The following is a 23984-nucleotide window of genomic DNA, read 5'->3' on the forward strand; positions in this document are numbered from 1 at the left end:
TTAAGAGGATAAGAGGCCGAAAGATGAGCTTGGATGATAGTTGACTCGCTCCGGTTGACAGAGAGTCACATTACCTACGCTTTCTTACGGCATCACTTCAATCTTGCGACTGACTATCCTCTTGACCTATTTCACCACCATGCAGTCGACACTCGGCAACAGCGTAATAGTTGCTTTTGCACTGCTAATATTAAATTCTTGTTTATGGATTGACTTGTCTTTCCCTTTGCATTCGTTTAAGCATCATACAAAGCGACAACTCCTTGTCTAGGCGCTTTAATTTATTCGTCGGAGATCGAAACTTCTCTCACATCCTTCAGCTCACCGTTCGCGGGTGAGCGGTGGCTGATATACTCCGAACCGTCCCATCCTTATACACGGTGGATTTAATCCTTTGAGTCATAGTGGTAAATATTCTTACCACCTATTTGATATCCATTTTCTGTGTATTTAAAGAACTTTTCTACGTATTTCTTTGCGGTTGTTGCTATTTCTCATAGTATACTGATAGGTTTTCAATACTCGAAAGTAACTGCTGCGTTATGATGTAAATCATTATCGTTAGAAACAAATTGATTGAAACAAGTCGTGAAAATTGAAGGAACAATTCATTTCCAAGAAAGTTACCTTTCCACATGTATACATGTTTTACATGAGTCACAAGTTTTTTTTGGTCGCAGATTACAAATCTGAAATCGGATTTAAAAATTCAATACAGCAGATCTAATCAGCGGCCTCGAAAACCCCTGCATAGAGTTTTTTGATCGGATTTGATTAAATACGAAATCTTTGTCCGCCATATCGAATCTGCCACCTTGAATTTTTGAAATCTGATTTCAGATTCGTGATCTTTATAAAAGTTGAGTTAGAACAATAATCTGTAACTCAAAAGGTCAAAGAGTACGGCACGTCTGCCAGACATCAAAGATTGAAACGCCGGATCATTGCATCGCAATGATTCATTTTCCTATGGCAAAACCTTGCGGATGTCTAGCGTCAAGGGGAACAATAAACGTCTTAGCGTAGCCGACGGCCGCGCATTGTACGAGGGGTGAACTATGGTCGGACGCCCATGGCGCTCCAGATGGTCGGAGCTGTATGACCAAGGCTGGTCATTAGCTGGCAGTTAATTAATCAGGGAAATTCTCAGGGCCGAACTGCATCGTGGCCGCGTGGTAGATATTTTTTTTTTGCCCGACGAAACATACCGTTAATAAATTGTAGACGACAGTAGATCAGACGCGAGTATGTACATATGTACGGGTACGTCTCCCGTTTCCCCATGTTATATAACGTGTCAAGTACCTACAGCACCTATAATATAAATGTGAGTATGTACCTACAATATTCGTTGAAATATCTCGGGCGAAACCTATTACGCAATTTAGCGCGAAAGTGATATTGGATTTCTTCTTTTATATTACAGAAGACTTAGCCTTGTCTGCCTTACTGCACTTTTTGTCTTTCTTGTGCAAACCAAGCCAATCTTCCATTATCAACCCGCTATCGAAACACGATAACCCATTTCACATTAAAGAGATTCTTTCTTGTTGTTATTCTCGCTCGTTGTGATTGCCGCTCAGAATGTACAACGTACGTCCGTTCGAAGGATGTTTGCATGGTAAGGAAGAGAGAAGGAGGACAGAAGCTATGAAAAATTAGTGGTATTTCAACCACAACGTCACCAATAACTGCAATGACAACTAATTTACAGTAACTGCAATTTAGTGGACGTTAATTCTACACAAACTTTGCCCTTCGCAAATAAGCGTTCAGTAATTGAAATATCGTAAAAGGTGAATCGAATACATGTAAAGTCTTCTTGTCAGAGAAGAGTCGTGTAGTACCGATCGCACGGGTCTGCAAAAAAATATTTTATTTCAACTGCATGAGATATTTTTGGTAAATATCGTGCCGAATCCAAAAATGACTTCCATTTCCATCCATCACATACAGTATTCTTGCAAAATACAAGATGTTTGTATAACAAACGCGTAACAATAATGAAAAAACCACCATTTTATTACAATGAACTAAAAAATATTTCTTTTAGAATTGAACAACCAATTTCTTCGTGAAATTTACTTAATATTCCGTGTTCATTCTTTTCACCAATGGAACCCTTTCTTCTTCTCTTTGATACACCTCCGAAGACGCTTCAGCTTTCTTGAGCCTCACTCTAATACATATTAAAAGAAAGTAAGACATCAGTTTTCCATAGGATTTTTAGAATCAAAAATAGCACACCAGATTCCGAATGAAACGGGAGCTTCACTTTAAACGAAACTACAAACACGAGTTCAGGAAAACACCTGACGTGATGGAACTTTTTGAGTATTTTTCCCGGTTTCAGTGAGTGAAAATCTGTAATAAACAGTATAAAAAACCTGTGCAGTTTTTTGGTCGGAGACCTACTGTTGTTGTTGCGTCGAAAACTAGAGATCGTCAAGCAATCTATCGATTGCGTGACCGAAGAGAAAAATTGACCGCCACCATTCTTCCGGTATCAATAAGCTTAACCAATCTCGTTTATTAGACAAACTCAGCTTGCCACCATCACCTAATTTTGTTCGATGAAGACTTGGTTGCAAGCGAAATAATACCGAATCGTTCGGAAGGAATGGGGCAAGGATCGAGGCGATGAAGGAAGGGTCTCTGTCCTTGCCAAAGCCGTCGTTTAACGCGGAACCACGCGTCTATATCCAGGTAATTTCAGACAACGTACAGCCTCGACAGGATTCTCAGGGTACACAAAGGTAAAGTACCTACCTACACCAGAGCCGCATCCCTCCTCCCACATTCTCGATTCGTATCGATCGATAACTGACATGGCCTTGCGAAACTTGAAATTACCACGCTTTTCTTATCGATGGGGGGATTTCGTTAGCAGTACAGTCGGTACGGGCATACCATAATTACAACGTGATTCCCGGTATGAAATTGCAGATTTTACAAGTGTTTCATTGTATTTTTTTCAACCTAGTGGAACATATAGCTTTCGAAATAAAGTAATTGGACTTTTCTTTAGGTACTCCAACAACAATATTACCACCGATAGTCAAGGTAAAGTGCTTCGGTCTCGTGAAAGTTCTCACAATAGAGTGAAAAACGATGAGCTTGAACCTCGACGTTCTGACTCGTAATTCTTTTGATGTAAAATTAAATTGGAATTTGACGTCCGATATCGGAGTTGACACACAAACTTTGACCTCAGTTTTGAAACTATAATTTAGTGAATTCAGCCTGAACCCTATAAAATTGAACTGATAATCGATGGCTGGAACCCGTGACAGAAACGAAGAGACGTCTATCGGAATGTATTCTGACATGTTTTCATTGGAGCAGATATTACACGCTATGTGAAATTCTCTTACCAGTTTTTTCTCCGATGATGATACGCGGACTGACCGTAATCCGGGACGTTATGCAAATGAAATCGAAGCTCTTCATTTGATGCTGTTATTCGCAAGAGTCCGCGGGATGGGATAAGAGAAGAGAAAAAAAAGGAGAAAAATATGAGACTTGGCCAGAATTTTTCTTTGCCCCGCTAACTTTGGATCAATTCTTCCGCCTCCCTCGCATCCGAAAATTTTACTGCGAAGTCAGCACAGGCAGCGAGAAACTGATAGCGTTCCTTCGCGCTTGTAGAAAGATGCTCAACTTTTTTCAATCTCTTTTCAAACTCGATGCGATCAAAAGACGAGGTAAAATGATCGATGCTCTGCAAACATTGGCTGTTACAACTTGACATCGTGTTTTCACTTATTCTCGATCGGTGAAAGGAAATAACATGGATATGTTATACTGTTATAAGAAATTTCGTAATTGAGTGATTTCAACAGCGTTATGGGTAATTTTGTATATTCTTCGTGTTTTGAGTTATATACCTTGAGAGCAAACGTGAGAGGAAAGTAGCAACGCCGGAGTCAATTTTGTGTTCGGAAATACACTTTCGAGCCTTTTGAACTCTTGCTATTAGTCACGCCCCGGTGAATTTTCGTAACCCTCTATACCCACGAAATACCGTCACTCCATTTCCAATACAGCGTCAGACGTTGACGTTGATTTTATTCAAAGCAAGTCAAGAACCATTCCAAAAGTCAGGATCGTCGGAATTGGGTCGTGATGCGTCAGATTTGAGCGTTCCGTTTGCTATTACAACGTTCCAACTGCACGTGTATACAGTCCATTAGTTCTTTGGAAGAAGCATAGAATTTCCGCGGACACCGATTCGCGAACAACAAAGGAAACAACGTCATGTTTTTCTGTCACAATCAATGCATTCACGCCAAATGGTCTACTTATTCCAGGAAACTTCTCCAAGCAACGGTCAGGGCCAACCGCACTGGTCACTTCCTCTGGATCGGCAGTGACTCCTGGGGAGCCAAGGTTTACCCCGTCAGGGATCAAGAATTCGCAGCTGAAGGAGCCATCACTATCCTACCCCGCCGAAACTCCCTGGAAGGTATTCAATAAACGATGCTGTATGCTAGAACCGATATCTTAAGGTCATGTCGTACTCCTACCATTACCAACCGAGCAAACCGTTCAAACGCTCGGCCGTGCGCCCGTGAGAGCATCTCTTATTTACGAAATTATTGTAATTCCTAGTTCTCGTCTGGCGACCTGAATATTATAATCGGAGAACACTCTCACGATAGCTCATTTTGCTCCTCATTATTTTCGGAATGGCGGAAAGTATCTCAGCTATACACTTTTTGGTCCCTGCAGAAATGCGGGAAATGTGGTAATAATAAAACATGTCAAAGAACGACACTTTTTTTTTGACGATTTTCGAGATATGAGTAACTTTCCCGAACTCCCCGAAGAAAGAGCGATGCACCGTCGAAATTGAAACCCTTTTCGTTAGTTTGTTTATTCAATATAGGAAGGAAAAGGGTGAGATTTCTCGGTCGGTAAAAGTAGGAGTACTACATGACCCTAATAATGCTGCGCTGCATTCATCACGACAATAGTTACATCAAGTATGTGTTTGCTTATAAGAGCGTCTCTAAGATAATTAACTTCAGGAACTCAATTATGCTCGACACCCAGAAATAAAATCTCTGTCGATGCGAACCGATTAGAAAATTTGATTACTTGAAATGAAAATTTATTGGGTTGAAACAGATTTCGATCGAATGAATTGAAATATTCTCGCTCACATCAAGTAAATTATTCAATAGGTTCATATTCAAATTATTTCATTTTGTTTGAAGCAAATCCAGAATTTCGTCCAAGTGTATAATCATGCGGTTGATAAAAATTAATATTCAGAAGGGGGCGAACGTAGAAATGGTTGAATCGTGCATAAACGTTAAAAAAAAGATCGTCGCCTGGTGGCTGCGGTGCACTTCATTGGAAACTCGTCGATAACGCACAAAAGCCCATTTGCATTGATACGATGCCAACTGATTCGCGATAGATTTACTGCTATAATATGCTCCCAGAATACCTGCCTTGGGTACAACTTGTCGCATAGGTATCGTATGTTTATATTCCGATCGTTTTATCAAGCTGCACTTGGGATCTTTCGGTATTATTAAAATATTATAGCCATTATTGTTTTCAATTGCAATTGTTTCCCAGCATCTATTAGCCACAACTCCGTGCTTTAGTTGCAAAAAACATAATTCAAACTGATTGGGATCTGCTTTCAGTTTGAATCCATTTTAATGAAATACAAAACATTTCACTAGAGATTTATTATACAAATTTTTGTTTAAACAATTTACTAACAACTTTTTGGCATTATTATTATTCAAAACGAACTATCCTATCAACTTGGTTATGATTCATTCCTATTCAGATTTTATCTCATCGCTAACTGTTCAATATTCTCACCAAGACTCACTTTTGGTTGAAAAAAAGTCCCATAACACCTTAAACTCTACCGATTCTATCCATTTTACAATTAACTCGAATCTCTTGTTATTATTTATTATGGTTGCTATTTTCATGGACATTACAACTGTGATACGTGCATGCATAACTGGTTCGTTACAAAAACATCGACCCGAAGAAACTTTGTTTATATCTGCTATCGCTAGGCTCTATAGGCTAAAGTGAACTGGAAAATTGGGGAGAAAAATTTTACTCTCGCACGCGGTGATTAGGGAAATGTTTTGAAAAAATTCACTTCACTCCGCCGTCCTTCCACATACATATATACATAAGTGTATAATATATAAAGCATCTGAGTATAATTTATCGGAGCGAGGCGAGTCTGCGAAAACCCGCACGTGTGCCTCTGGATGCACAAGTCCTCACGGATACAGAGAGGATAATATCCTCCTCACACACTATCGGGATCAGGGGATGGTAGAAAAAGGATGAACTCATGCGGAGATGGGAGTCGATGTGCGGTCCACAAAAGCCGGGTAGGTGCCTGCCCTTTACGGGTATTATGGATACGCCGTGTAGGTATTATGGATACTCATGCCGAGAACGGAAGCGTTATTTGCGGTTATTCTAAGCCGGTGGTTCTAGATTCACGCGCGGTAAATCCAACTCAAATCCGATGTACACATACGGAAATACGAACCTCGAGTTCTAGACGGATTGGCGTAACCGAACAACGTGGAGGACTTGGGGTGCAGAATTAACACAGAGAGCCTTCGGGGTTTCATATAACATCAAATGTATTCGTTTATTGTACAGTTTCTCGACGTACTACTAAGATGGTGAAGAAAAAATGTATACGCTCAACAGTATCGTTGTACTCAATTATCGGTCCCATAACGGGAATACGTTGATCGGATCTGATACATACGCCTATCGAGAAATCAAATGAAACTATATACGATGGCACGACACTTAAATATAACCTTTATTGAAGTAATGAAACAAAATGAGCAGAAGTTAAGTTTCAGCATTCGTGATTCGTGAAAAGAAAAATTACAAAAGAAAACATCTTGGCGAGCGTGAAATAGAAATGTTGATTGGGTAAACAGAAGGGAATTAGGGCAGGTAAACCGAAGGGTGAAGGTGCGAGATCGAGAAGTAGCTGGTGGACGGTGAGCTAATTTCATAAGGTGTTAGTGAAAGCTCAATTTTCCTTTCACGCTGGAAAGTTCATAAATCTAGGAACGACAATAGCGGAGCCGATAGCAGGGAGGGAGGGCGAGTGATTTATTCAACCACGCGGAGAGATGGCGACCTACAAACCTAGGCTCCTTTCAGCCCTCGGGGAAAAGTAAAACCGTAAAAGAAGCTCAACGAACCCGAACATTCCTTGATATTCAACGAACACGCATCAGTTGTTCGTTTGCACTCGACGCGTTTACGCGGATGTGAAGTGTTCGAGGTGTTTTTTGCATGAAAAGTTAGAAATTTACGAGCCCCGTTGCAACTCTATACAGAGATAATAAATTTCATCCGGCCTTCGGACGCAACCGTGCAGGACGTGGGAGTTGGCGCCAGATTTTATCTTCGCCGTGAGAAATAGTCTAATAATATCTCACTCATTGTTGAAAATGGAGCTATGGTGGTTGGTTATAAGATGCACGGAGGCGGTATTTCGGCAAACTTGACGCGATCCGTCAACTGGATTTATCCGTGCATTGTATAAATAAAAAGCTCAGTCACTTGGAGTAATTCTCACAAGGTATCCCAAATCGAACTCTCCAATTTGATTTCTTTTGCATTATGTTATAGTAGACTAAAAACTAAGCGATACGTATATTGTTTATTTATTTTTTTTAATTTTTTTTTTTTTATCCGCCATTAAACCAAAAGAAATGAAATCGGCGAGATGGACCCGGGATACCCGCCTTGTTAGACCATATTTGAAATCAGATCACAAAAGAAATAAAATCGGAGAGATCGAACTGGGATACCTTCCTTGTTAGACCCTGGCTTGCCAAATATTTTATACAACAACAGGTTCGGGGGTCTTTTTTTACCTACGTCAGGGGATGACTGTAGTTGGACAAAACGACGTTGGCTACTTCGCGATGCAGAGATGCGAGGGAATGAGGAAGCTTACCACTTAAGCAAGGTGGCCACCTGACGTGACCCCCGTACACACCACATGCCCCTTTTAGCTGGCAGAAGAGGAGCGGAAAACCGTGCTTTGGCTTTTACGCAATGAATTGCCAGCCGCTAGTCCGATTTCATTTGCCTTAGCTCGAAATCCAGGGAGAGGGATCAGGACCCAAAGCGCCTCTTCACTCGAATGTTTTAAAATAAATTCTCCTTACTGATAATATGACACAAATTACAGCTTACTTCGTACGCTTCTAGAGCACTCTCTCAGAGCCCGCTGTAACGTTGTTAATATTAAGCTCCAAGGGACAAACTGGTTCCTACATCTTTGCGCTACATTGACCATCACGCTCGGGATAATTTCAACGTTGATAGCCGTGGAATTTAGCTGTTGGTGTCGATATAATTCGTCAGAGTTTTATGTGGTAGATCATTTTCATGGACCGGTAAAAAATTGTTCGTCTGCACGCTGGTTATTCATCCAACTTATTTCGTCAAGCAGTGTCAACGGAATATACGTAATACCCGCACCGAACATTTACCTGTTATGGACGTACCACGGACATCCATAATGGATATACAATGCTTCTGTAAGACGTCCGTTTCAACCGAAATGAAGTACATTAGAGCTTCATAAGAGATTCAAATATCCACTTGTTATACATCTAGTAGAACTGTACTAGATATCTACACACATCTCCATTAAAGGTCTTATGGATTTTGTGGAGAAGGAATTTGAACCTCCAATGGTCGTCCTGCCTATCTATTATTCATCTGCACTTCAATCTTATGAGATCTTACAAATATTAGAAATCTATTATATTTAGAGTTCTACTAGATACCCGCATAGATCTTCATTGGAGATATCATGGATTTTGTGGGGGAATGCGTATGTAGATGATCGTGACTGCAGCGTGAGCCGACCCTTTTTGATAGGCAAGAGGTTATGGTTAACTGTCACACTGAGAGAAATTTTTAGTTCCGGTTACGCTCAGTCCATAACTATTTTCATTTTTCACCACAATCGCAAAATATAGTTCTAGGTACGAAATGAAAATTAGTTTTTTAGCCTTTACCACAAAGTCTAGTATCCGTTACTGTTCTTTCTCATTACGATCGTTCTTACTATATTTTCTTATAACTGATACGAAAATTTCATGCTCGTGCAACAATAAATTAACGTTAAAGCCTTATTTAACTAAAAAAAAGTAGAGTAAACCGAACAAACTGATTTTTCGTTGCAATTACCAAAAAAGGATCGACAATAGCGCAAAATGGTTACATGTAACTGGTTTTTCGTAATTTCAACAGTTCTTTTAACGATACCTGTTTCACTGAATTTTTCTAGTTACTATGACAAATGAAATTTTTCTCAGTGTACTTGTCAACCGGACTGCGAGCATGGACGTCGGCGAATCAAAATTAAGCTAGTTCAAGCGGCTTCTTTGGAGAAAACCTCTCCGCATATACACATATTTCGTGCACTGCAGTTGCTCAAGATCGCTGAATACAAGAATTTTGAAAGTTGGAAACGTCGGGTGAACCAAAACAAGATGTTCCCAAACCTGACGTAGCGTCGGTCTGGTTGAAAACTTAATTCACTGGCTATTCATTATCGGTTCCATACAAACCAACCAGTATACGCCCTGCCTAACGATCGCTGGGGGGTGGATGGGAATCAGTATAAGTGTATTACTTGACGTCTCTTGTCACAGGTTTTGACAGATACTACAGAAGCCTGAGGCCGCGAATAGGCGAGGATGATTGTTCCAAGCAATCGGAGAGAAACCTACCACATCCAGTCTTACCGGGGAGAGTGATCAACTGCCGTAATGTTTGGTACCGAGAATTCTGGTCCCAGCATCACAAGTGTAGCTTCGGACCCACGATTCCCCCCGGATCTAAGAGGTGCACAGGCGACGAGGAGCTGATCGACTACGAGCAAGAAGGGCTCGTACCTTTCGTCGGTAAGTCGGAAGCATCGCTATAACAATTATCTCAACATCTGTGTACAGAAGCAATTCTCCCTTGTTTTGAATTCGTCGAAAGAAATGTTTAAGATTTATTTTTCTCACTTCCCCTTCAGGTATCGTGCCGGGTCCGATAACAACGTCGCTCGCGAAAATCGTAGAGCCAATCATCTCAGACTGCAAGGGGAATTCGATCAATCTTGTATCGGTTGATAATGTAATATTTGGGAACGCTCCTGCAGACCGGATTTAAAATGAATTTTTCGATGCTCGAGGCTCCCGAGGTGAATCCTGCTGGGATTCGGCAAAGTCACGCGACAATATTATACACGGTTTACATTCCCCAGCTAAGATGGAAGCGAACCTCTTGTGACTCTTGCTTCAACAGAGTTTGTTATTGTTATAAAAATGTCATACACCGCCGGGAAGATTCCTACATACATATGTTACCTTGTAGGCATATGCGAGGTCGTGCGAAATAAAACGTGATACGGTGAAACCTCCGTCATGAAAGTCAAGAATGATTCCTCGACTGTAACGCGGGTGGCGGCAATTGCGAGTTTTGGTCCATAAAGTGATGCGTCATTTCCGGCGACGTTCTTACAATTAACTTACGAATCGCTTCCTATGTACTGGACAATTTTCTAGGCAAACATTTTTGTGAAAGCGGTACAGAGAATTTTCTCTTCGCTGAATTAGCTCTCACTTAATTGGAATAAATAATTGGAACCTACACCTCCATTCGTACAATACGACACTTGATAGCTCGATTGTGCTCTCCTTTCCGTATTCGCACGCGACCATATCGCGCGAGAGAATTCCTGTCCTCGGGGGATTAATTAATCGTATTCGTATGCGCTCTATGGAAAATTCATTTGACTGAAAGGTTGATGTACACATACGGAGGTTGAATCTGAAGCTGAAGTGGTTTTCAGGGTAACCACTAATTCAGATTGATATCGCCGTACGCCCCGGTAACAGCCGGTAAGTAGATGCACTATTGGCTTGTACTGCAATACACCAACCTAGATCAGTACCCTAGACATCGCTTTCGTTTCAAAATCAATCATCGCATGTGTACCCCTCGGTCGCATTAGTCGTATACACAGGTCCGGAAACTCCCGTGGTGGGGGTGGGTCTCTTAGTGAGGCGGGGTGTATTTCGGAAACCTACCGTTACCGCCGAGGCGCTGCAATCTCGTAGAAGGTGGCACCTAACCTACTTCTTTTAGATTTGTTCAATGTATACCAGTGCCCCAATTTTGTCCATTAATAAATTCAGTAAGTGAATATGTTACTTGGATAGAATAAAATAAGTAAAAATTAAATCTAACCTTGAAATTCTAACCTTGAATAAGTATAAATTAAATATAACCTTGAAATTCAAAACACATGTTATCGATCGAGGTTCAGTACTTGTCTCTGAAATCAGTTTCACATTTTACTATCGAAACGTGCAAAACAAACAAAATTGCGAAACATATTTCAACAGAGGCAGGTCGATTTACTGTGCAATTTTGCACAAAGCAACTCCACGGCATCTTTGACCGCTGTGATGTTCAAGACAATAAATTATAATGACTAGCAATCAGATGAGCGTGCTCTTAGGTTACCAGGGTTTATTTACGTTCGACTACTACGAGATTGCAGCGCTCTGACTTTAGCGGCGAATTTTTGAAACTTGAGCTTCAATAAGAGACCCACCCACGCCACGAGAGTTTCCGGACCTGTGTATACGACCGTGGTGTACCCCGATTCGATTTCCCCCAAGACTAACTGGAGGCGAAAAAATAATGAGAATAAATAGGCTGTGGAGTTGAATAATGGGAATAAAATATTTAGGGAGCAGAACAAATTTATCGAACAATACAGCAAATGAATTAAGGAACGGTAATGCTCTCGATAATCACCTGAACGGTCAGGAAAAGATTGTTCTCTTTTCACGTCTTTATCTATGAATGATAATAATTTTTTTCATTGTACTTTACTCAGATACTTAGGTATATTTATTGTAGCCCAGCAGCGTTCGCTGGCTGATTTAACAACTCTAAGAGTATAGGTATGGAATCAGTCCAATTGAGGGCACAGTAATCAATTTTAAGACATAATCTTTTTTTCTATTTTCTATTTTCTTTCTTTGGTTGTTAATTTTCTTCCATTGGTTGCATTGCACAGGGGTAAAAGTAATGGTCCATTCTGATCTAATCTTAATTCAAGTCGATCACCCTAACTATTGAAAATGTATGAGACTCACAGTTACGGCTGAACCGTTAAATTTTTTTTCGTAAGATGCTATAATAAAGTGTAGGTATTCCTTCACATTCCATCGAGTAAAAACAACCGGATATGCAGGGAACAGTTTTATCCAACGTACCATTTAATCTTGATAAGAAAGAAATCAGTCACCTGGATAAAATGTTTTTCAATTGAATCAGACTAATACCGACCTTGCCGACTGTGCAAGTGATTATCCCGACTCCGTTTTTTTCTGTTTCGGCAAATTTATATGACAATGAGTCGAACGAACATCACTGGACTCGAAAAATCGCCTTATCAATTTATTTATTTATACAAACCCACTAGTAAACAAGATTCCCCAATAATAGAGCTATCTCGGCGCAATTACATTTATACACACAAGAGAAAAGAAATAAGACAAAATAGGCATTAAACGGAGTATGAAGCTAGCTGCGCACCTCAAGTCACTCTGATTTCAGTTAATTGTAAGAAGTACCAGACATAATATTTACATGAAGCTTTTTCGGCTTACCGTTTCACTCCTGGTTTTTCAATGCTTCCTGTCACTTTTTCTCTCTTTCTCCTCCCTTTACGTTCTGTCTTTTTGTCATTCTTTTAGCCGTGAGTTCTCTTCCGGGTGATATCCACCCCCCCCCACCCCATCACTACCAACCCAATTTCGTGCAAAGAAGTCGAGGTTTTATTATTATTACGCCGAGAGCTTTTACTACGGGGTGAATTCCACGAAAAGAGAAAACGCGGCACCTGTTTTAGAAAAATCCTACTGCCGTTATTACTTTAGTTATTATAATCATAAAACGCAGTCGTCCCCCTCTGTAATTACGACGGACCGAACCCCATCCACCAACCCACCTGGCATCGAATAAATCCTGGTTTACGTAATTTAAAATCTCAGCTGACAAGGAGGTAGCGAGAGAAGCCGACAAAACGAAATCACAGAGGAGGCGTCGCGAATTGTTTGAAGTCATTTTGGTGATGAGCTCACAACAGGTCGTTACCCTCAATTATAAATGTCGAGAGATCGTGAACTTTTAGCAAATAAAAATGAATCACTTGATACACTTAATATAACCAACGTGTGTTTCGGACGATTCGAATTTTCTTTATACACGTAGTTATAATAGACGCAGCGCCAGCGTGCCAGAAGCGAACGTGGCTCTACTGAATATTTGACGCATATGACAAGGTTCGAGTCACGGAAATTCCGCAGAAAGTTTCGTAAATTGCTTTTTTACTGCTAAGAGAATTGCCTCGATTCGCTCGATCTACGAATGGTGTTTCAACTCGTAGCTTTGGCTTTGTTTCAACATGTGGTTCGCGTCTGAAAACGATCTACAATATCCATTATCGCAACTTCGTAGAGCTTGGAACTTATATTGCGTTACAAGTGCGGAACGTGGATGATTTCTAACGAGCCCGCAGCCTGACGTGTGAAGTCAGATATAGCACGTGAGACGTGTGTCTCACATAGATATTTTTTTCAACAACCGTAAAGGAAAGTTTGGTTTGAGAAGCGAACGAATGTAACATAATAATTCAAAAGAAGTAGATCAAGGGCAGTCGTAGGTTCAGAGGCATGGGTTCGGCTACACGAAACATACCCTTAACGCGCAAACTTCAGGTGAAGCACAACGCAATGATATCTCTGGCGGTGCGTAGTCAGTGCGCAACATTTAGTTGGCGCGTCCGCCAAGAAAGCCATGACGTTTAAAATTGATGATTTCAATTGAACGCATGCACCAGTGTCATTTTACTGAACTCTTCAGAAATGGCGCACTTTACGCACGCCCCACAGACTTCGAAAATCTAACCTTGCAAAGATCTGTTGGAAAAAATTGTTCTTGCTTCAAAACAACAGTCCCATTTACCTACTACTCCAACTATTCAAGTACACGTGTAGTGCCTTATCGAACCTAGCACCCTAAAAAAATGATCAACATCAGGTTATAGCAAAAATTTAATGCCCTGTTAAAATATAATATAAATACTTTAGGTATTAAAAATACATTTTTAATTTTTTATTCCTAATTCAATATAATAATGGTCATGAGCGTGAATAATGATTGCTTAGTCGCATCTATTGTCCCATGAATCCACTGGTAGACAAACCTCGATTAGTCAGCCTTTTGACGAGTACCTAATTCGTGCAGGGTGGGCAAAAATTGGCTGATCATCGGTTAGTTATATCAACGCTGACGGGAATCTGGATGGTTAGTTCTCCGTATTGGTACTGCGGAACGATTCCTTATTCTCGGAACCTCTCCTTCCAATAACTTTTCCTGAAAGTTGTATTTCTCATTCTCCTGCAGAGCAATCAAGATTCCCGAGATTCTTGGTTGCGGAATCCGTTATGTCCAAATCCACCAATGTTGTACTGACCGCGGAGGTGACCAACTCTTCGTATCGAGAGCAGTTCGTCAATCAATCAGTCGAACGAAAAGATTTGAAACTTTTCTCGTTATTCGACCAAAGACGCCATACATCCGACAACGGTCACAAATCACTTTTATGACTACAGCAAACTAAGTTCCACGCTCACTGGAACTTTGGAACTAGCGATTCTTTAAAAAAATATGATATTTGGGTCAATAACGATATTTATGAAACCGGGTGTTTTGCATTCGGTTTTAATTGATTATATGCAAATCACACCAAGATAATTTACTTCAATTACGTAACTCCTTGAACTGTAGTTTCCTCCTGAACGACGACTACAAGAGTATGACCATTATCAGTTGGATCGGCCATATAAATTTTCATATATTCATTTTATGCTTCCAGTTGACGCTGTCTACGCCATGGCCTACGCAGTTCATAACATCATCGAGGACGAGTGCGTCCGCGGTCGCGGTACGGCTCACTATCTCTGCGACGTCCTTAGGCCGGCTCCGCAAGGACAACACCTTCTGCACTATATCCACAACGTGACTTTCGTCGGTGAGTATAATTATACAATTTCGGCAGGAATTCATCACGCCTCCAGATCTTCACAATCCACAACGGTAGCGTACGAGGAGCAGGACCACTGATATCTATTATAGTACAGAGATCAGTGACTAGGACGAATGTGGGCGGCGGTGCTTGTGCATGGAAACAGTAAATAGAAGAAAACCAACACGGGCTCCAAAACAGTCCAAAAGTCGTAGCACAAACGGTTAAGCTTCCCGAACTTAAATAAGTTTATCTGAGCTGCGATATATTTGGTCAAGTTTATTTTCATGAGTATGGTGTTCGGCCAATTTTTCGTGAGCTATCTCGTGAATTTCTGATGCAACAGTAACAAAAGTCTGATCTTGTAACGGAAGAGCGCCGAAAAATAAGTAAGAAGTAAACACGTCCCTCCACGGTGTAGCAAAAGAATATACGGCCCAGCCTGTCGTTGTGTCGGTTACATCGGGCATCTGTTTTGCAGTTATTCATACTTTTCATTGTAAGAAAAGGGTAGTTTTTTTCAATATTGTAAACCCTTGTCACCTACAGCAGACAAGCTCAATTCGCTCATTTAGGAATCTCTTCTTCCTCCTACCTTTTGTAATGTTATATATTTCTTTTCTATTTTCTTTCTTCTGGTTATTGTTCCAAATTTTCCCCAGAAAGATATAATACTGTCTCATTTCTTTGTCTAAATGCGTTGCATGTCAAAGAGTTTATATTTCATTTCTCAAGCGTATCATTACGCGAACGTAATTTCGAATCTCGCAAAAGTAAAAATCTTGGGTTGTTCAATTTGTGAACGGTGCAAAAAATATTACTCGCTCTCACGCCACTTTCCCGATTCATGTGACGTTACTGAAGAACGCGAATATACCTAAATTGTATTATACGCGCCGTAACGAAACTACTCAGATTCGACGCTTTGAACTAACTGACTTTTAAGATAGATACTTTCAATAAACAACAAAGTCGTTGTCCATGTTTAGCAAGACCTCGCCTAAGGATTCACTAGCAATTTGGCACTCTCTCAACATCCAAATCATGAGTGGCAAGTAGCTGCAGTTACCATAATCGATATGGGTAGCCTTGCCGCAATATTCAACGCAGTTCATGCATGATATGCAGGAAATATGCCTAAGCATTACGGGGGTAGGATACATGCAATCGACGATAGATTAACGTGAGAGTGGCAGCTGGAAACTCATATCGATATCCACAAACCTGCGTCAACACCAATTGGACGAATAGGTGACGTCGTATAAGTCACCTTACACACAAACACACATGCTTATAAATAGCGATTCTATAGTGGCTTTGGAAAAAAATATATTTCCAAGCTCTTTCCGAATGCGGCAGAGAATCATTGCATGCCCCAATACTAAAAAACTTGACGAAAATCGAGGTGGCGTGGACTGCTCTTTGCGTCGATTGGGTAAAGGTACACCTAGCTATTGGTATGAAAGTATTTGAATCCACACCGATGATAACACAGGTCTGCGATGAAAAAATTATACGAATAATTGTACATACATGATTATACATATTTTTATGAAAACATCTCCACTTTTTCCGTTTCCCTTCAACTAAAATTGGTGCAATTCCCACCAATTGTCAGGGAATGATTAAGGACCATCTTCAATTTTGATCAAGCACTCACTCAGATTCTCGAGTTTGGGGTCACCTTTTAGCATGGTTCTGCTATTCTATTATTGCAACGTTACATCAATTCAGCACACTTATTGTTCGTCTTAAGGCAACTTGTAACACCAAGGTATACCACCTTTATCGGTATAATGGCTAAGTGTTGGACCACTTTCCAAAGTTATTACAATTACTTGTCTGAATCTAGTTTCGATAGATTTTTCACTTTCAGGGCGCCAAGGAACTGAGATAAAGTTCAATTCTGACGGAGATGCTTTTGGCTTCTACAATATTTATCAGTACCAACATAGCGAAGAAGGACGATTCGATTACACTCCAATCGGCACTTGGAAAGAAATGTAAGTTTCGATTCCCTGGATAGTTCCATAGGTGACACATTAATAGCAAGCGTGTGAGACCAAAGTAGGAGAACATTCCAATGATTTTTACTATTGCTATTGACTTTATAAACCTGTGCCTCCTGCAAGAGCCCATATATCAGGGAACTTGGGTTCTCACGAACCAAGTAGGTAAATTCTTCAGAATTTAAGGGTAAGATGATAATGTACTGTACAAACATCCTGTTTAATTTTCAATTATTTCCAATGTAATAGATGAAACTGGTGAACTTCTTTAAGGTAGCCATGCATTATTCTAGCCTCGAGCTTGACGTCAACATGACACGATGGGCGACGGGTCCCGGCGAAGAAAACATCCCACGGAGTACGTGTAGCGAAAACTGTCCTCTTGGTCACGTCAGAAATTTTCAGGTGATTGCGTCATTTTCTAGATCGCACGTCAATCTCTTTCCATTATATTGTACTATAGAAACGTTTCAATTATCGCAATGGTATACGGAAGGATGAAAGAGCAATATAGCTACTACCTAGAGAAATGTTCCCCAGTTAGTTTAACATGGTAAACGTAAGATAAACATGGTTTGTCGCAAGGAAAAAGATCTTGAGTAACTAGTAAAGATCCAGGAATAGAATGCCACTGAATGCTATCGTATGCAACATGTGAGAGTGGAGATACAAAGTTATCACCGCGAATCGAAGTAATATCGAGAGTACATCTATATATCTTCATTGACACGGAGGAAATTGATGTTCTCTCGCATAGAGGTGCCGCAAAAATCTATACCAACGAATGTACATTATGTATTTATACATAGGTATATACCTACCTATGTAAGCAAAATATTACGTATGTGTAATGCAGACATACTTTAAAGGGCTCTTGCGTAGGCATTTCACATCACGTGGGGAATTTCCAGATGGGAATATAAGAAAAGCCCAACGCGGAATTTCAACCGAATCTTCTACATTTTTTTCACATCTCATTCCTCCGCGGTCTGACCCTGTTCCGTGTACTTGTGAGTTTTCCAAATAAAATGAGGTGCAAATTATTGAAAAAATTTTCGGATATAATCACACGTTGCCCTGCCAAGGTGCTCGATTTTATGAACTCAAGTGAATCACGTCTACCTACGCAGTTCTTATCGTGAGGTTCTTTTAAGTAGATCAAAAAATACCAAAGCAAAAGTGCACGTCGCTTCGGGCGACTCAACTCGTCCGCACGAGTTGTTTATCCACCACGGTTATTACAGTCGTTCGAATCAGTGAGTAAAATCATTTCAGGAAGCTTGTTGCTGGAGTTGCGTTGCTTGTCGGGAAGACGCCTACGTGTTTAACGACACTTGCCGCAGCTGTGATCCGGGATACGCTCCTGACAAGACGAAAACTCGGTGCATAAAGTTAGCGGCTGAAGTTATACCTTGGACGAGCCCCTGGGCAGTCGTTCCTCTAGCATTTGCTGCGGTGGGGATTCTCAGCACCCTCTTCACTACAGCTGTCTTCATCAGGTCGGTTTCATTGAAACTATCCAATACAGCAACGACCACGGCATTGTGATTATAGTGTTCTGCACTACTTTCATCTAAATCTAAAGAGCGAAATCCTTTCAACGACAGATTCAATCGCACCCCGGTGATCATGGCCTCCGGGCGAGAGCTCTGCTACGTTCTTCTCGTTGGTATTCTCTCTTGTTACGGAATGAGTTTCATCATACTGAGCAGACCGACCACTTGGAATTGCACCTACCTTCGGATAGGACTAGGCCTGTGTCTGAGTATTTGCTACAGCGCCATACTCACCAAAACCAATCGGATTTCCCGGATTTTTAATCAGGGGATTAAAAGCATTAAACGACCATCGTACACATCGCCGAAAAGCCAAGTTGCCATTGCTATTGGTGAGTTCCGAAGCAAGCACTCGGCTTTCAAAGTTATGCCGATTGACGCAATGATTTATGGAAATGTGGACCTGGAATAACAATAAGTTTGCTTAGCTCCATTTCAGATTTTACCATAATTACTAAATATTGTAACACGTTCCTTTTTGTATTTTTTCTTCATCATTCTATCATCATCTTATCAATGTTAAAAAAAAATCCGGATCCTCGAACCTGAACTGTGGTTAGACACCGGGAAACAAGTAGCTCAGACCGCCAGTATCGACGTAATTTATCCGAAATCGGAAACGGGCCCTATAGCTAGTCCAGGCTGAGCGGTTAATCACTGACCGATTTGATGTACACCTGATTTGAAAATTACAAAGATTTCAGAAGATTTCAGATGTTTTCAGAATACTTCAAAAGAATTCAGAGATTTCAAAAGATTAAATAAGACTTCATGGGATTTCACAGAATTTTTTCAAAGATTTCAAAACATTTTTACAGTGATTTCAAAAGATTTCAAAAGATTTCAGGAGATTTCACAAGTTTTCCGAAAAAATATACACCAGATTACACGAGTGATTAACCCCTCGGTCCAAGCGATATACAAATGTATCCGTAACCGTCCACTTTGCAGTGAACCGCAGTCTATGCGCTATCCCGGCGGCATTATTACGATGCGACACCTAATGCGGTTGAGTCGCAATGAATTATATTCTGTGAAAACCTACATTATGAATCTCCCTCTGTATATCCCTAGGGATTACGGCAGTCCAGCTAATCGGAGCGATAGTATGGTTAATCATCGAGCCTCCAGACACCAAGGAAATCTATCCGTACCCGTTGACCGCTGTTCTAACTTGCCGCGTTTCAACCTTCTCCCTCATGATGTCTCTCGTGTACAACATGATACTGATCCTCATGTGTACGTTGTACGCGTTCAAAACACGCAAGATACCTGAAAACTTCAACGAGGCCAAATACATTGGATTCACCATGTACTCCACATGTATAGTATGGCTTGCCTTCATTCCGATTTACTTCGGCACCAACAACGATTACAAGGTAAGACTTGTAAGGTAAACATATCTCACTTGTACTCGATGAAAAGTAGTATTTTACGTTATAGGCGGATCAAACGCGTTCAGGTATAAAATTATCCCGCTGTGAAAAGACAAATCAAACTTTATCCAACAGATCCAGATCGCTAGTATGTGCATGTGCATCAACATCTCGGCAACCGTTGCTCTGGGCTGTCTGTTCACGCCAAAGGTGTATATAGTCCTGTTCCAGCCATACAAGAATGTCAGACCTGGGCAGACGAACGTAAGTCAGTTATCCAGACTTCTTCGTAGTGCATGTACTTGTCTCACATGCCTGAATGTCGCTTGAAGTCAAGCAAATATTTCTAATTATTTTACAGGCTGCTCAGCCTCAAGGAGCGAACAGGCCTGCCTACAGCATGAGATTTTCTGGCGCGAGAAGTCAAACGATGCAAAGTGTAACATCCGGTTCTAGAAGTAGCCCGACCAGACAGGCTCGCGGTGAGTTGAAACACGAGAACGGCGAATCGCAAGCCTTGGCAAGCCCGTCGGTGGAAGAATCGTCCGTCAGCTAGGTAGCTCTGATACACCTTCATCAGAGTCGGGAACATCGCTCATCAAGCGAAGATGATCTGGCGATGTTGCAGATGAATGAGGAGGTGTATGAACAAGATGACAACATATTATCAACCGTGGCTGAGTTGTCCGAACTAACGGATACTCCAACGCCACCCACCCACAACAGGTCGAACAGATGTCGCGATGAATCCGCATCTGGCTCTGTGCAGGTGACCATTACATACAATTAGCCTTCATCGTCCATTGCCAGATACTTAAAATTCAAGCAATTCATATTACATAGTACGATAACAATATGTGCAGTCTGTAAAGGTCGTTGCGCCTCAAAAATCCGTGACTGTCGAAACGCTGCGAGTACAGGTGGCTGAATAATTTGTTTGTTTTTTTTCTCTGTGCAAGTCAAACGATTCCGTGGAAAATGAAAAATCGACAAACGTGCCGAGCATCTCCGCGATGGTTTCTATGCAATCTAATCTGGAGTACGAAGTCAAGAAATTGGACGAGATCGACAATTCAACCGCATAGGGATATCCTACATGGACGTTGCAGGAATCGTCTCCAGTCGAATTCTTAACAACATAAAGCTTATAGAAATGGAGAGGACATGCTTCACGTTGCTGCTCATCCGTGAAAGTGACCGTGACAGCAAAATCATCTGTTTCCTTGGAGGTAGCGCACGCGCATTACGGCGGAATTAAGATTAACAATTTATGAACGTCATTCGAACACAGAAACGTTGACTGGAGAATACAAAGTAATTTTGGAATTTTTAACAAAACTTCTGACACAAAATTCAAGGTGACATAGCTTAATTTTTTTCACATAGTATTAATAACTCTTCATTTTTTCGGCTAGAATGTAATTCTATACAAATAGAAAAAACGACAATCGTAGTAAATCTTTATACAGTAATCGTATTAAAAAATATTAATCCTTTGCATAATAAGGTAGAAGATGAAAAATAATCTTTATAACGATCGATGATGTGACGTTTAATTATACATACACCGCGTGTACATATAGCGACGTGGCTACTGGTTGGCAAAAATAAGAAGTTTAATATGTTTGTTTCACAATTTTTTATCTGCAACTACCACAATGCGGCCGATGTGATAAAAACGTATGTTAATGCAACAATGTGTAGTGAAATTCATCATTTGATCACGATGAGGCTTTTGCAAGTTAATATCATTATCATGATTTCGTAAATTCAGAAATACTCTGTTGTAGACAATTTCTTAAACTTTGTTATGGATGAGTTGTTCAAGATTTTTTAGAAAGATACTTCTATCGTATTGCCGAACTACACGTTCTACACATTGGCAAATATACTACCTCTAAGAACCGGAACTTTCGGAATCCTAAGTGCGAAGGAGAAGTACATATTCTATTTATTTATAATCAGTTGCCATGACGTGCTTGTGCAGAAAATTATTTTATTTGACTTATCTGTGAAACGATAGTTGTTGTCCTTTGATCTCGTGCCTTTTACAAACAATACACTTATTGATCATTACGATTTAGTTTTACTATTTAAGTAATGATCCATTTCGAACCATATCTTTTTAAACTAGCCTAAATTACGATCAGTCCTCACGGACTGCGGTGGTAGATTGTCTCGACTGCGCATGCTTACCTCCAGCGCGATAGACAATCCATGTTCCTCTCTCTCTCTCTCTCTCTCTCTCTCTCTCTCTCTCTCTCTCTCTCTCTCTCTCTCTCTCTCTCTCTCTCTCTCTCTCTCTCTCTCTCTCTCTCTCGCTCTCTCTCTCTCTCTCTTTCTCTCACATGTCTGAATGCTCGTCCATTGTACGGAGATAGGCTTGTTCTCTCCATTTCTATAAGCTCTATACTTTCCACCAGCGCTAGCGACTTTTGCGTGAAGGGTGTGGAAATTTCACATCGTGAAAGGCTTGTTTCAAATTCAGAATTTTGAAGCTAGATTTACATCAATTGTTGAATAACCCTATACTGACTGATAATATACTTGTCATTCTAATTTCGCTCTTACAGCATAAAATTTCAACAGGAGAGCGGTAAAATTTTAACGTAAATCAAACTTTTGTAATGACTGACAAAAAATCAAGTAAAAAAAATGTTTCCGCAGGTTTTGAGATTCTGGTAGTGCATGTACTGAGTAAAATGTGAACGTTCAACGGACCTTCTGCGGAAGATTGAGGTCCCTGCGAAAAGTTTCTTGTGCGTACATTTTCATCGCAAAAGGTTTACATTTTTTTCGTGATACACGTAATCTGAAAAATTTTAAACATACCTTTTTATTTCACCCTCTTATAGTCAAGACAAAAACTCGGTGTTTGTCAAGTCCCCCCTCCCCTACAATCTTCTGAAAGAACTCTACACCCTAAGATTCCTTAAGTCGCTGGCCCTGCTTTCTGCACATTTCTCTGATCAGAGCTGTGAGTCAGACGATTGAACGCAAGGTTCGATAATGTATATAATCGTACAAACTCTCTTTTCGATACCGTCGTTCAATCTGGCCGAATCTTAAGTTTTTTCGACCATTAAATTCATTTTTATACTGCAGTAGGCTCTGTATGTGCGAACGCTTTATAAAAATATGTAGAACAGCTCCACTGCGCTAAGGTAAGGTTCGAGACGAATCGCTGAATAATCCTCGGGCATCAGAGGGATTATTCCGCAACTTGTATGCTTCCCGTCGCAAAGGCGACAAGCCTCCTTTGCCCTGTTCAGCCGATAGTTTTTATTGAAAAACCATTCTTATTTTTAGTATACTCGGGAGTGAATAGCCTGTGGGTCAACTTGTATAAGTTATATACCGAATTTTACGGTAATACACTAAAATGCAGTGGTGGGAAAACTCTCGGCAGAGAAGTCGTGACGAACGAGTAGCTTACTTATCTGGAGCAATGAATCTGAATCCGGCATGCAACCGAGAATGAAATATACAAAAGATGCGATAACAATGAACACGTCACAACCGTACAATAGTTTCACAATAAGTAACACAGTTTCGAAGTTCAACGACGCCCTTTGAGGATACGGTGGAAAGGAGAACAGCGTAAAGGGTGAGGGCTTAATAACTGTTAGGGTTTAGATGTATTACCTAGTGCGCGTGCGCATCTGACCGCCCGTACTGATAAATTTCTCCCTACCATTTAGCTGATTAAACGAAGATAGATTCTCTGACAGAATAATTCTCTGTTTAACCACCGCCAATTTAACCATATTCCGTATATCCATGGTACCTTTATACCATGGATAACAGCCATGCATCAATATAATACAAGGTGTTTTCCAGTAAACGCCGTAGTATTCAGTGATTGCGTTCCGGAGTCATCTTAAAGTGATCATCACTT

At 40.6% G+C, this 23984-nt stretch overlaps 1 protein-coding gene across 2 annotated transcripts in view; it reads left to right on the top strand.

The window, feature by feature from the left end:
* Positions 1–22388, top strand: part of LOC107217233 (metabotropic glutamate receptor 7-like) — a 76732-nt gene extending 54344 nt beyond the window's left edge. For both annotated transcript variants that reach the window (XM_015654650.2, XM_046739822.1), the window contains exons 7-17: positions 4311–4465; positions 9702–9953; positions 14996–15151; positions 17022–17148; positions 17448–17559; positions 18430–18653; positions 18762–19042; positions 19785–20089; positions 20222–20350; positions 20448–20855; positions 21046–22388. In XM_015654650.2, the coding sequence (XP_015510136.1) occupies positions 4311–4465; positions 9702–9953; positions 14996–15151; positions 17022–17148; positions 17448–17559; positions 18430–18653; positions 18762–19042; positions 19785–20089; positions 20222–20350; positions 20448–20642 (1936 nt within the window). In that variant the 3' untranslated portion in view covers positions 20643–20855; positions 21046–22388. The remainder of the gene's footprint in view (positions 1–4310; positions 4466–9701; positions 9954–14995; positions 15152–17021; positions 17149–17447; positions 17560–18429; positions 18654–18761; positions 19043–19784; positions 20090–20221; positions 20351–20447; positions 20856–21045) is intronic.
* The last annotated feature ends 1596 nt before the right edge of the window (positions 22389–23984 follow it).

The sequence above is a fragment of the Neodiprion lecontei genome, chromosome 5, assembly GCF_021901455.1.
Source record: "Neodiprion lecontei isolate iyNeoLeco1 chromosome 5, iyNeoLeco1.1, whole genome shotgun sequence".
NCBI classification, from domain to species: Eukaryota; Metazoa; Arthropoda; class Insecta; order Hymenoptera; family Diprionidae; genus Neodiprion; species Neodiprion lecontei.